Here is a 13657-nt window from a genome sequence, read left to right as displayed (position 1 = left end):
CAGCGTGTCTCACCTCCTAACAGTGAGTCAGTGTGTCTGACCTCCTAACAGTGAGTCAGTGTGTCTTACCTCCTAACAGTGAGTCAGTGTGTCTGACCTCCTAACAGTGAGTCAGTCTGTCTGACCTCCTAACAGTGAGTCAGTGTGTCTCACCTCCTAACAGTGAGTCAGTGTGTCTCACCTCCTAACAGTGAGTCAGTGTGTCTCACCTCCTAACAGTGAGTCAGTGTGTCTGACCCCCTAACAGTGAGTCAGTGTGTCTGACCCCCTAACAGTGAGTCAGTGTGTCTCACCTCCTAACAATGAGTCAGTGTGTCTCACCTCCTAACAGGGAGTCAGTGTGTCTCACCTCCTAACAGTGAGTCAGTGTGTCTCACCTCCTAACAGTGAGTCAGTGTGTCTCACCTCCTAACAGTGAGTCAGTGTGTCTCACCTCCTAACAGTGAGTCAGTGTCACACCTCCTAACAGTGAGTCAGTGGGTCTGACCTCCTAACAGTGAGTGAGTGTGTCTGACCTCCTAACAGTGAGTCAGTGTGTCTGACCTAACAGTGAGTCAGTGTGTCTCACCTCCTAACAGTGAGTCAGTGTGTCTCACCTCCTAACAGTGAGTCAGTGTGTCTCACCTCCTAACTGTGAGTCAGTGTTTCTCACCTCCTAACAGTGAGTCAGTGTGTCTCACCTCCTAACAGTGAGTCAGTGTGTCTCACCTCCTAACAGTGAGTCAGTGTGTCTCACCTCCTAACAGTGAGTCAGTGTGTCTGACCCCCTAACAGTGAGTCAGTGTGTCTGACACCCTAACAGTGAGTCAGTGTGTCTCACCTCCTAACAGTGAGTCAGTGTGTCTCACCTCCTAACAGTGAGTCAGTGTCACACCTCCTAACAGTGAGTCAGTGGGTCTGACCTCCTAACAGTGAGTCAGTGTGTCTCACCTCCTAACAATGAGTCAGTGTGTCTCACCTCCTAACAGGGAGTCAGTGTGTCTCACCTCCTAACAGTGAGTCAGTGTGTCTCACCTCCTAACAGTGAGTCAGTGTGTCTCACCTCCTAACAGTGAGTCAATGGGTCTGACCTCCTAACAGTGAGTCAGTGGGTCTGACCTCCTAACAGTGAGTGAGTGTGTCTGACCTCCTAACAGTGAGTCAGTGTGTCTGACCTAACAGTGAGTCAGTGTGTCTCACCTCATAACAGTGAGTCAGCATGTCTCACCTCCTAACAGTGAGTCAGCGTGTCTGACCTCCTAACAGTGAGTCAGCGTGTCTCACCTCCTAACAGTGAGTCAGTGTGTCTGACCTCCTAACAGTGAGTCAGTGTGTCTCACCTCCTAACAGTGAGTCAGTGTGTCTGATCTCCTAACAGTGAGTCAGTCTGTCTGACCTCCTAACAGTGAGTCAGTGTGTCTCACCTCCTAACAGTGAGTCAGTGTGTCTCACCTCCTAACAGTGAGTCAGTGTGTCTCACCTCCTAACAGTGAGTCAGTGTGTCTGACCCCCTAACAGTGAGTCAGTGTGTCTGACCCCCTAACAGTGAGTCAGTGTGTCTCACCTCCTAACAATGAGTCAGTGTGTCTCACCTCCTAACAGGGAGTCAGTGTGTCTCACCTCCTAACAGTGAGTCAGTGTGTCTCACCTCCTAACAGTGAGTCAGTGTGTCTCACCTCCTAACAGTGAGTCAATGGGTCTGACCTCCTAACAGTGAGTCAGTGGGTCTGACCTCCTAACAGTGAGTGAGTGTGTCTGACCTCCTAACAGTGAGTCAGTGTGTCTGACCTAACAGTTAGTCAGTGTGTCTCACCTCCTAACAGTGAGTCAGCGTGTCTCACCTCCTAACAGTGAGTCAGCGTGTCTGACCTCCTAACAGTGAGTCAGTGTGTCTCACCTCCTAACAGTGAGTCAGTGTGTCTGACCTCCTAACAGTGAGTCAGTGTGTCTCACCTCCTAACAGTGAGTCAGTGGGTCTGACCTCCTAACAGTGAGTGAGTGTGTCTGACCTCCTAACAGTGAGTCAGTGTGTCTGACCTAACAGTGAGTCAGTGTGTCTCACCTCCTAACAGTGAGTCAGTGTGTCTCACCTCCTAACAGTGAGTCAGTGTGTCTCACCTCCTAACTGTGAGTCAGTGTTTCTCACCTCCTAACAGTGAGTCAGTGTGTCTCACCTCCTAACAGTGAGTCAGTGTGTCTCACCTCCTAACAGTGAGTCAGTGTGTCTCACCTCCTAACAGTGAGTCAGTGTGTCTGACCCCCTAACAGTGAGTCAGTGTGTCTGACACCCTAACAGTGAGTCAGTGTGTCTCACCTCCTAACAGTGAGTCAGTGTGTCTCACCTCCTAACAGTGAGTCAGTGTCACACCTCCTAACAGTGAGTCAGTGGGTCTGACCTCCTAACAGTGAGTCAGTGTGTCTCACCTCCTAACAATGAGTCAGTGTGTCTCCCCTCCTAACAGGGAGTCAGTGTGTCTCACCTCCTAACAGTGAGTCAGTGTGTCTCACCTCCTAACAGTGAGTCAGTGTGTCTCACCTCCTAACAGTGAGTCAATGGGTCTGACCTCCTAACAGTGAGTCAGTGGGTCTGACCTCCTAACAGTGAGTGAGTGTGTCTGACCTCCTAACAGTGAGTCAGTGTGTCTGACCTAACAGTGAGTCAGTGTGTCTCACCTCATAACAGTGAGTCAGCGTGTCTCACCTCCTAACAGTGAGTCAGCGTGTCTGACCTCCTAACAGTGAGTCAGCGTGTCTCACCTCCTAACAGTGAGTCAGTGTGTCTGACCTCCTAACAGTGAGTCAGTGTGTCTCACCTCCTAACAGTGAGTCAGTGTGTCTGATCTCCTAACAGTGAGTCAGTCTGTCTGACCTCCTAACAGTGAGTCAGTGTGTCTCACCTCCTAACAGTGAGTCAGTGTGTCTCACCTCCTAACAGTGAGTCAGTGTGTCTCACCTCCTAACAGTGAGTCAGTGTGTCTGACCCCCTAACAGTGAGTCAGTGTGTCTGACCCCCTAACAGTGAGTCAGTGTGTCTCACCTCCTAACAATGAGTCAGTGTGTCTCACCTCCTAACAGGGAGTCAGTGTGTCTCACCTCCTAACAGTGAGTCAGTGTGTCTCACCTCCTAACAGTGAGTCAGTGTGTCTCACCTCCTAACAGTGAGTCAATGGGTCTGACCTCCTAACAGTGAGTCAGTGGGTCTGACCTCCTAACAGTGAGTGAGTGTGTCTGACCTCCTAACAGTGAGTCAGTGTGTCTGACCTAACAGTTAGTCAGTGTGTCTCACCTCCTAACAGTGAGTCAGCGTGTCTCACCTCCTAACAGTGAGTCAGCGTGTCTGACCTCCTAACAGTGAGTCAGTGTGTCTCACCTCCTAACAGTGAGTCAGTGTGTCTGACCTCCTAACAGTGAGTCAGTGTGTCTCACCTCCTAACAGTGAGTCAGTGTGTCTGACCTCCTAACAGTGAGTAAGTCTGTCTGACCTCCTAACAGTGAGTCAGTCTGTCTCACCTCCTAACAGTGAGTCAGTGTGTCTCACCTCCTAACAGTGAGTCAGTGTGTCTCACCTCCTAACAGTGAGTCAGTGTGTCTGACCCCCTAACAGTGAGTCAGTGTGTCTGACCCCCTAACAGTGAGTCAGTGTGTCTCACCTCCTAACAATGAGTCAGTGTGTCTCACCTCCTAACAGGGAGTCAGTGTGTCTCACCTCCTAACAGTGAGTCAGTGTGTCTCACCTCCTAACAGTGAGTCAGTGTGTCTCACCTCCTAACAGTGAGTCAGTGTGTCTCACCTCCTAACAGTGAGTCAGTGTCACACCTCCTAACAGTGAGTCAGTGGGTCTGACCTCCTAACAGTGAGTGAGTGTGTCTGACCTCCTAACAGTGAGTCAGTGTGTCTGACCTAACAGTGAGTCAGTGTGTCTCACCTCCTAACAGTGAGTCAGTGTGTCTCACCTCCTAACAGCGAGTCAGTGTGTCTCACCTCCTAACAGTGAGTCAGTGTGTCTCACCTCCTAACAGTGAGTCAGTGTGTCTCACCTCCTAACAGTGAGTCAGTGTGTCTGACCCCCTAACAGTGTGTCAGTGTGTCTGACACCCTAACAGTGAGTCAGTGTGTCTCACCTCCTAACAGTGAGTCAGTGTGTCTCACCTCCTAACAGTGAGTCAGTGTCACACCTCCTAACAGTGAGTCAGTGGGTCTGACCTCCTAACAGTGAGTCAGTGTGTCTCACCTCCTAACAATGAGTCAGTGTGTCTCACCTCCTAACAGGGAGTCAGTGTGTCTCACCTCCTAACAGTGAGTCAGTGTGTCTCACCTCCTAACAGTGAGTCAGTGTGTCTCACCTCCTAACAGTGAGTCAATGGGTCTGCTCTCCTAACAGTGAGTCAGTGGGTCTGACCTCCTAACAGTGAGTGAGTGTGTCTGACCTCCTAACAGTGAGTCAGTGTGTCTGACCTAACAGTGAGTCAGTGTGTCTCACCTCATAACAGTGAGTCAGCGTGTCTCACCTCCTAACAGTGAGTCAGCGTGTCTGACCTCCTAACAGTGAGTCAGCGTGTCTCACCTCCTAACAGTGAGTCAGTGTGTCTGACCTCCTAACAGTGAGTCAGTGTGTCTCACCTCCTAACAGTGAGTCAGTGTGTCTGACCTCCTAACAGTGAGTCAGTCTGTCTGACCTCCTAACAGTGAGTCAGTGTGTCTCACCTCCTAACAGTGAGTCAGTGTGTCTCACCTCCTAACAGTGAGTCAGTGTGTCTCACCTCCTAACAGTGAGTCAGTGTGTCTGACCCCCTAACAGTGAGTCAGTGTGTCTGACCCCCTAACAGTGAGTCAGTGTGTCTCACCTCCTAACAATGAGTCAGTGTGTCTCACCTCCTAACAGGGAGTCAGTGTGTCTCACCTCCTAACAGTGAGTCAGTGTGTCTCACCTCCTAACAGTGAGTCAGTGTGTCTCACCTCCTAACAGTGAGTCAGTGTGTCTCACCTCCTAACAGTGAGTCAGTGTCACACCTCCTAACAGTGAGTCAGTGGGTCTGACCTCCTAACAGTGAGTGAGTGTGTCTGACCTCCTAACAGTGAGTCAGTGTGTCTGACCTAACAGTGAGTCAGTGTGTCTCACCTCCTAACAGTGAGTCAGTGTGTCTCACCTCCTAACAGTGAGTCAGTGTGTCTCACCTCCTAACAGTGAGTCAGTGTGTCTCACCTCCTAACTGTGAGTCAGTGTTTCTCACCTCCTAACAGTGAGTCAGTGTGTCTCACCTCCTAACAGTGAGTCAGTGTGTCTCACCTCCTAACAGTGAGTCAGTGTGTCTCACCTCCTAACAGTGAGTCAGTGTGTCTGACCCCCTAACAGTGAGTCAGTGTGTCTGACACCCTAACAGTGAGTCAGTGTGTCTCACCTCCTAACAGTGAGTCAGTGTGTCTCACCTCCTAACAGTGAGTCAGTGTCACACCTCCTAACAGTGAGTCAGTGGGTCTGACCTCCTAACAGTGAGTCAGTGTGTCTCACCTCCTAACAATGAGTCAGTGTGTCTCACCTCCTAACAGGGAGTCAGTGTGTCTCACCTCCTAACAGTGAGTCAGTGTGTCTCACCTCCTAACAGTGAGTCAGTGTGTCTCACCTCCTAACAGTGAGTCAATGGGTCTGACCTCCTAACAGTGAGTCAGTGGGTCTGACCTCCTAACAGTGAGTCAGTGTGTCTGACCTAACAGTGAGTCAGTGTGTCTCACCTCATAACAGTGAGTCAGCGTGTCTCACCTCCTAACAGTGAGTCAGCGTGTCTGACCTCCTAACAGTGAGTCAGCGTGTCTCACCTCCTAACAGTGAGTCAGTGTGTCTGACCTCCTAACAGTGAGTCAGTGTGTCTCACCTCCTAACAGTGAGTCAGTGTCACACCTCCTAACAGTGAGTCAGTGTTTCTCACCTCCTAACAGTGAGTCAGTGTCACACCTCCTAACAGTGAGTCAGTGTGTCTGACCTCCTAACAGTAAGTTAGTGTGTCTCACCTCCTAACAGTGAGTCAGTGTGTCTGATCTCCTAACAGTGAGTCAGTGTGTCTGACCTCCTAACAGTGAGTCAGTGTGTCTCACCTCCTAACAGTGAGTCAGTGTGTCTCACCTCCTAACAGTGAGTCAGTATGTCTCACCTCCTAACAGTGAGTCAGTGTGTCTCACCTCCTAACAGTGAGTCAGTGTGTCTCACCTCCTAACAGTGAGTCAGTGTCACACCTCCTAACAGTGAGTCAGTGTGTCTCACCTCCTAACAGTGAGTCAGTGTGTCTCACCTCCTAACAGTGAGTCAGTGTGTCTGACCCCCTAACAGTGAGTCAGTGTGTCTCACCTCCTAACAGTGAGTCAGTGTGTCTCACCTCCTAACAGTGAGTCAGTGTGTCTCACCTCCTAACAGTGAGTCAGTGTGTCTCACCTCCTAACAGTGAGTCAGTGTCACACCTCCTAACAGTGAGTCAGTGTCACACCTCCTAACAGTGAGTCAGTGGGTCTGACCTCCTAACAGTGAGTCAGTGTGTCTGACCTCCTAACAGTGAGTCAGTGTGTCTCACCTCCTAACAGTGAGTCAGTGTGTCTCACCTCCTAACAGTGAGTCAGCGTGTCTCACCTCCTAACAGTGAGTCAGTGTGTCTCACCTCCTAACAGTGAATCAGTGTGTCTCACCTCCTAACAGTGAGTCAGTGTGTCTGACTTCCTAACAGTGAGTCAGTGTGTCTCACCTCCTAACAGTGAGTCAGTGTGTCTGACTTCCTAACAGTGAGTCAGTGTGTCTCATCTCCTAACAGTGAGTCAGTGTGTCTCACCTCCTAACAGCTAGTCAGTGTGTCTGACCTCCTAACAATGAGTCAGTGTGTCTCATCTCCTAACAGTGAGTCAGTGTGTCTGACCTCCTAACAGTGAGTCAGTGTGTCTGACCTCCTGTCTGACCTCCTAACAGTGAGTCAGTGTGTCTCATCTCCTAACAGTGAGTCAGTGTGTCTGACCTCCTAACAGTGAGTCAGTGTGTCTGACCTCCTAACAGTGAGTCAGTGTGTCTCACCTCCAATGAGCATGGTGCAGATGGAGAAGATCTTCTCAGAGTCGGTGTTGGCCGAGACGTTTCCAAAGCCCACGCTGGTCAGACTGCTCAGAGCGAAGTACAGCGACGTCACGTAGGAACTCCTCACTGACGGCCCGCCCCCTAGCGCCGCCCCCGAGACCCCTGAGCCATTCACCTGGCTCCGCACCGACCCGCTGACGTTCCATTGGCCGGAGCTGAAGGAGGAGGAGAAATCCTGTCCAATCGGCTCTGACCCTGATGTGTTCCAGTGATTGTAATTGGCTGCCAACCCATTCATTCTAGAAGTGTGCAGCGAATCAGTGACTCCGAGGAATGAGGTTAAAGGTGACAGGAAGTAAGGGGTGTCGAGACGTTTTGCCAGTTCATGAAGCCAGCCTGGGAGAATAGGGAACAGTGTAAATATTTATATCACTTAGTAGAAATGTCACAGTAATGCAAATTCTCCTGCAGTTACTTAATGACCTTTAAGTAGATTGCTGCGTTAACATGTGGACCAGACACCACGGACCCAAAGGACACAGTGATTATTTGTGTGTGTGTGTGTGTGTGTGTGTGTGTGTGTGTGTGTGTGTGTGTGTGTGTGTGTGGCGCACATCCGTCTGCAGAGCCAGACAGCACTGTCTCTCTAGTCCCTGGAGTTGAATATGGTGCTGCAGTATGTTCTGTATGCAGACCCTGTCCATGGTGTTGAAGTATGTTCTGTATGCAGACCCTGTCCATGGTGCTGAAGTGTGTTCTGTATGCAGACCCTGTCCATGGTGCTGCAGTATGTTCTGTAAGCAGATCCTGTCCATGGGGCTGAAGTATGTTCTGTATGCAGACCCTGTCCATGGTGCTGCAGTATGTTCTGTATGCAGACCCTGTCCATGGTGCTGCAGTATGTTCTGTATGCAGACACTGTCCATGGTGCTGCAGTATGTTATGTATACAGACCCTGTCCATGGTGCTGCAGTATGTTCTGTATGCAGACCCTGTCCATGGTGCTGAAGTATGTTCTGTATACAGACCCTGTCCATGGTGCTGAAGTATGTTCTGTATGCAGACCCTGTCCATGGTGCTGCAGTATGTTCTGTATGCAGACCCTGTCCATGGTGCTGAAGTATGTTCTGTATGCAGACCCTGTCCATGGTCTGCAGTATGTTCTGTATGCAGACCCTGTCCATGGTGCTGAAGTATGTTCTGTATGCAGACCCTGTCCATGGTGCTGCAGTATGTTCTGTATGCAGACCCTGTCCATGGTGCTGCAGTATGTTCTGTATGCAGACCCTGTCCATGGTGTTGAAGTATGTTCTGTATGCAGACCCTGTCCATGATGCTGCAGTATGTGCTGTATGCAGACCCTGTCCATGGTGCTGCAGTATGTTCTGTATGCAGACCCTGTCCATGGTGCTGCAGTATGTTCTGTATGCAGACCCTGTCCATGGTGTTGAAGTATGTTCTGTATGCAGACCCTGTCTGTGGTGCTGAACCCCATGCTCTCTATGGTACCTGAATCTCACAGAGCTGTGATTATCATGTAGAAACAGACAGAGACAGAGACAGACACACACACAGAGAGAGAGAGAGTGAGAGAGAGAGAGAGAGAGAGAGAGAGAGAGAGAGAGAGAGGAGAGAGAGAGAGAGAGAGGGAGGACATGGTCTGCTGTCTCTCCCAGCCCTCCATCTTCTCTCCCATGTAATCTACCTTCCAATAAACCCCTCAGACACCCTGTCTGTATCTCAATTCTCTAGCCCTTTGACTAGTGTGCACTGTTCCTTGGTTTCAAATACTATTTAAAATTATTTAAAATACTTTGGCTGTGCTTGATTGAGCTTGCCAGGTGCAATGGAACCAATAGAATAGTCACAAAAGTGCAAACCCCATTCATCCGACACTCCAGCCAGGCTAAAGTAAATGCTCAAAGTAATTGAACGATTTCAAATACTATTTGAACCCACGTCTGATATCCTGGTGTCTGTGAGTCTGAGGTGATATTAAGGTACATGTAGCCTCGGGGTCATTGAGGACAGTATTGCAGACACACACACACACACACACACACACACACACACACACACACAGAGAATACAGAGGTTGGCTGCTAACTGAGAGACAGAGGATGAGCTAACTGACAGACAGAGGACCAGCTAACTGACAGACAGAGGACCAGCTAACTGACAGACAGAGGACCAGCTAACTGACAGACAGAGGACCAGCTAACTGACAGACAGAGGACCAGCTAACTGACAGACAGAGGACCAGCTAACTGACAGACAGAGGACCAGCTAATGGAGAGACAGAGGACCAGCTAACTGACAGACAGAGGACCAGCTAACTGACAGACAGAGGACCAGCTAACTGAAAGACAGAGGACCAGCTAATGGAGAGACAGAGGACCAGCAGACTGACAGACAGAGGACCAGCTAACTGACAGACAGAGGACCAGCTAACTGACAGACAGAGGACCAGCTAGCTGACAGACAGAGGACCAGCTAATGGAGAGACAGAGGACCAGCAGACTGACAGACAGAGAACCAGCTAACTGACAGACAGAGGACCAGCTAACTGACAGACAGAGGACCAGCTAACTGACAGACAGAGGACCAGCTAACTGACAGACAGAGGACCAGCTAACTGACAGACAGAGGACCAGCTAACTGACAGACAGAGGACCAGCTAACTGACAGACAGAGGACCAGCTAACTGACAGACAGAGGACCAGCTAACTGACAGACAGAGGACCAGCTAACTGACAGACAGAGGACCAGCTAACTGACAGACAGAGGACCAGCTAATGGAGAGACAGAGGACCAGCAGACTGACAGACAGAGGACCAGCTAACTGACAGACAGAGGACCAGCTAACTGACAGACAGAGGACCAGCTAACTGACAGACAGAGGACCAGCTAACTGACAGACAGAGGACCAGCTAACTGACAGACAGAGGACCAGCTAATGGAGAGACAGAGGACCAGCAGACTGACAGACAGAGAACCAGCTAACTGACAGACAGAGGACCAGCTAACTGACAGACAGAGGACCAGCTAACTGACAGACAGAGGACCAGCTAACTGACAGACAGAGGACCAGCTAACTGACAGACAGAGGACCAGCTAATGGAGAGACAGAGGACCAGCAGACTGACAGACAGAGAACCAGCTAACTGACAGACAGAGGACCAGCTAACTGACAGACAGAGGACCAGCTAACTGACAGACAGAGGACCAGCTAACTGACAGACAGAGGACCAGCTAACTGACAGACAGAGGACCAGCTAACTGACAGACAGAGGACCAGCTAATGGAGAAACAGAGGACCAGCTAATGGAGAGACAGAGGACCAGCTAACTGACAGACAGAGGACCAGCTAACTGACAGACAGAGGACCAGCTAACTGACAGACAGAGGACCAGCTAACTGACAGACAGAGGACCAGCTAACTGACAGACAGAGGACTAGCTAATGGAGAGACAGAGGACCAGCTAATGGAGAGACAGAGGACCAGCTAACTGACAGACAGAGGACCAGCTAACTGACAGACAGAGGACCAGCTAATGGAGAGACAGAGGACCAGCTAACTTACAGACAGAGGACCAGCTAACTGACAGACAGAGGACCAGCTAACTGACAGACAGAGGACCAGCTAACGGAGAGACAGAGGACCAGCTAACTGACAGACAGAGGACCAGCTAACTGACAGACAGAGGACCAGCTAACTGACAGACAGAGGACAAGTCAATATTGAATGAGAGAGAAACAGTTCCAAGGACAAGAGAATAGAAAGGGAGAGTAGGATGGAGTGATATGTATGGAAGAGCACAAACTGATCATTGTTTGTTACAAGGTCATGTTGCTGGCTACGTGATGCTAATATATAACTGTAGAAAATAGAAAACAGCTATCCAAAGTCTTGTGGTTGGATATTGTCATTCTGGAATCAGGGCTGGAGAAACAGCTCAACACTGCTGTAGTTACCATCAAGGAGTCACTGTGTCTTTACATGTGTGGGAAGTTACCATCAAGGAGTCACTGTGTCTTTACATGTGTGGAGTTACCATCAAGGAGTCACGGTGTCTTTACATGTGTGGAGTTACCATCAAGGAGTCACTGTGTCTTTACATGTGTGGAGTTACCATCAAGGAGTCACTGTGTCTTTACATGTGTGGAGTTACCATCAAGGAGTCACGGTGTCTTTACATGTGTGGAGTTACCATCAAGGAGTCACTGTGTCTTTACATGTGTGGAGTTACCATCAAGGAGTCACGGTGTCTTTACATGTGTGGAGTTACCATCAAGGAGTCACTGTGTCTTTACATGTGTGGAGTTACCATCAAGGAGTCACTGTGTCTTTACATGTGTGGAGTTACCATCAAGGAGTCACTGTGTCTTTACATGTGTGGAGTTACCATCAAGGAGTCACGGTGTCTTTACATTTGTGGAGTTACCATCAAGGAGTCACTGTGTCTTTACATGTGTGGAGTTACCATCAAGGAGTCACTGTGTCTTTACATGTGTGGAGTTACCATCAAGGAGTCACTGTGTCTTTACATGTGTGGGAAGTTACTAACTATCCAATGTCCCAATAGCTCTTCATTATCATTGAACTCATAACTAAATAAAATAGCATTTAATAGGGATTTAGTGTGTGCGTGCATGTGTGTGTGTGTTTATTTTGATGCCAGGTTTACTCACCATTATCCCAGGAGCTCAGGCTGTTGCTCTCGATCTCCTTGCGTCCGATGAAGTACCAGACGCAGGCCATCCAGTGGGCCAGCAGGGCGAAAGTAGACATGAGCAGGGTGAGAACCACGGCGCTGTACTCAGAGTAACGCTCCAGCTTCTGGAGCAGCCTCAGGAGACGGAGTAACCGCACTGTCTTCAGCAGGTGGACCCCAAAGTACTGCACAGGGGAAGAGGAGGGGAGGGAGGGGACATGAAAGCAGAGGTCAATGGTCATTGGTATTGACAGAGTGTGTGTGATGTGTGTGTGTGTGCATAGGTGTGTGTGTGTTCTTGAAAGTTGGAAAGTTTGACAGTTGAGTGATGCCTTTGAGGTGTTGTTCTGAGAAATGTTCTTGGTTCGGGGATCGATGAGACAGCAGGAGGCTGGTATTGATACATCACTGGACACCATTAAAGCCTGGGGAGACTCGGTATGACTGACGGCTCAATACGTCTCACACAAACATGACCTATACTCACACACAGACAGACACACCCCAGTCCCTGGCTGGCTGCACCCCCATGTCTCTATGAAGCCCTTTGGCCAAAGAACAAAGTGATCAGTCACCATTCTGTGTGTGTGTTTCTAAGTACAGTACCAGTCAAAAGTTTGGACATACCTACTCATTCAAGTGTTTTTCTTTATTTTTACAATTTTCTACATTGTAGAATAATAGTGAAGACATCAAAACTATGAAATAGCACATATGGAATCATGTAGTAACCAAAAAGGGTAAAACAAATCAAAATATATTTTAGATTTGAGATTCTTCAAATAGCCACCCTTTGCCTTGATGACAGCTTTGCATTCTCTCAACCAGCTTCATGAGGTAGTCACCTGGAATGCATTTCTATTAATTGGTGTGTCTTCTTAAAAGTTCATTTGTGGAATTTCTTTCCTTCTTAATGCGTTTGAGCAAATCAGTTGTTTTGTGACAAGGTAGGGGGGTATACAGAAGATAGCCCTATTGGGTAAAAGACCAAGTCCATATTATGGCAAGAACAGCTCAAATAAGCAAAGTGAAATGACAGTCTGTCATTACTTTAAGACATGAAGGTCAGTCAATGCGGAAAATGTCAAAAACTTTTAAAGTTTCTTCAAGTGATGTTGCAAAAACCATCAAGCGCTATGATGAAACTAGCTCTCATGAGGACCGCCACAGGAAAGGAAGACCCAGAGTTCCCTCTGCTGCAGAGGATAAGTTTCATTAGCACCTCAGATTGTAGCCCAAATAAATTCTTCACAGAGTTCAAGTAACAGACACATCTCAACATCAACTGTTCAGAGGAGACTGCGTGAATCGGGCCTTCATGGTCAAATTGCTGCAAAGAAACCACTACTAAAGGACACCAATAATAAGAAGAGACTTGCTTGGGCCAAGAAACACGAGCAATGAACATTAGACCAATGGAAATCTGTCCTTTGGTCTCATGAGTCCAAATTTGAGAATTTTGGTTCAATCCGCCGTGTCTTTTTGAGACGCAGTGTAGGTGAATGGATGATCTCCGCATGTGCATTTCCCACTGTGAAGCTTGGACGAGGAGGTGTGATGGTGTGGGGGTGCTTTGCTGGTGACACTGTCTGTGATTTATTTAGAATTCAAGGCACACTTAACCAGCATGGCTACCACAGCATTCTGCAGCAATATGCCATCCCATCTGGTTTGCGCTTAGTCGGACTATCATTTGTTTTTCAACAGGAGAATGACCCAAAACACACCTTCAGGCTGTGTAAGGGCTATTTGATGCTGCATCAGATGACCTGGCCTCCACAATCACCCAATCTCAACCCAATTGAGATGGTTTGGGATGAGTTGGACCACAGAGTGAAGGAAAAGCAGCCAACAAGTGCTCAGCATATGTGGGAACTCCTTCAAGACTGTTGGAAAAGCATTCCTCATGAAGCTG

General features: G+C 48.9%; 1 protein-coding gene across 1 annotated transcript in view; it reads right to left on the bottom strand.

Moving 5' to 3' along the window:
* The window catches only part of LOC106593457 (voltage-gated delayed rectifier potassium channel KCNH8), a 67845-nt gene that overhangs the window by 44734 nt on the left and 9454 nt on the right, over positions 1–13657 (bottom strand). The window contains exons 7-8 of the mRNA XM_082963302.1: positions 11720–11927; positions 7028–7423 (exon numbers count right to left, since the gene is read on the bottom strand). Of these exons, the coding sequence (XP_082819428.1) occupies positions 7028–7423; positions 11720–11927 (604 nt within the window). The remainder of the gene's footprint in view (positions 1–7027; positions 7424–11719; positions 11928–13657) is intronic.

Source organism: Salmo salar, chromosome 17 (genome assembly GCF_965601325.2).
Source record: "Salmo salar chromosome 17, fSalSal1, whole genome shotgun sequence".
NCBI classification, from domain to species: Eukaryota; Metazoa; Chordata; class Actinopteri; order Salmoniformes; family Salmonidae; genus Salmo; species Salmo salar.
The sequence above is the reverse complement of the archived record's forward strand: the minus strand, read 5'-3'. Positions and strand labels throughout refer to the sequence as shown.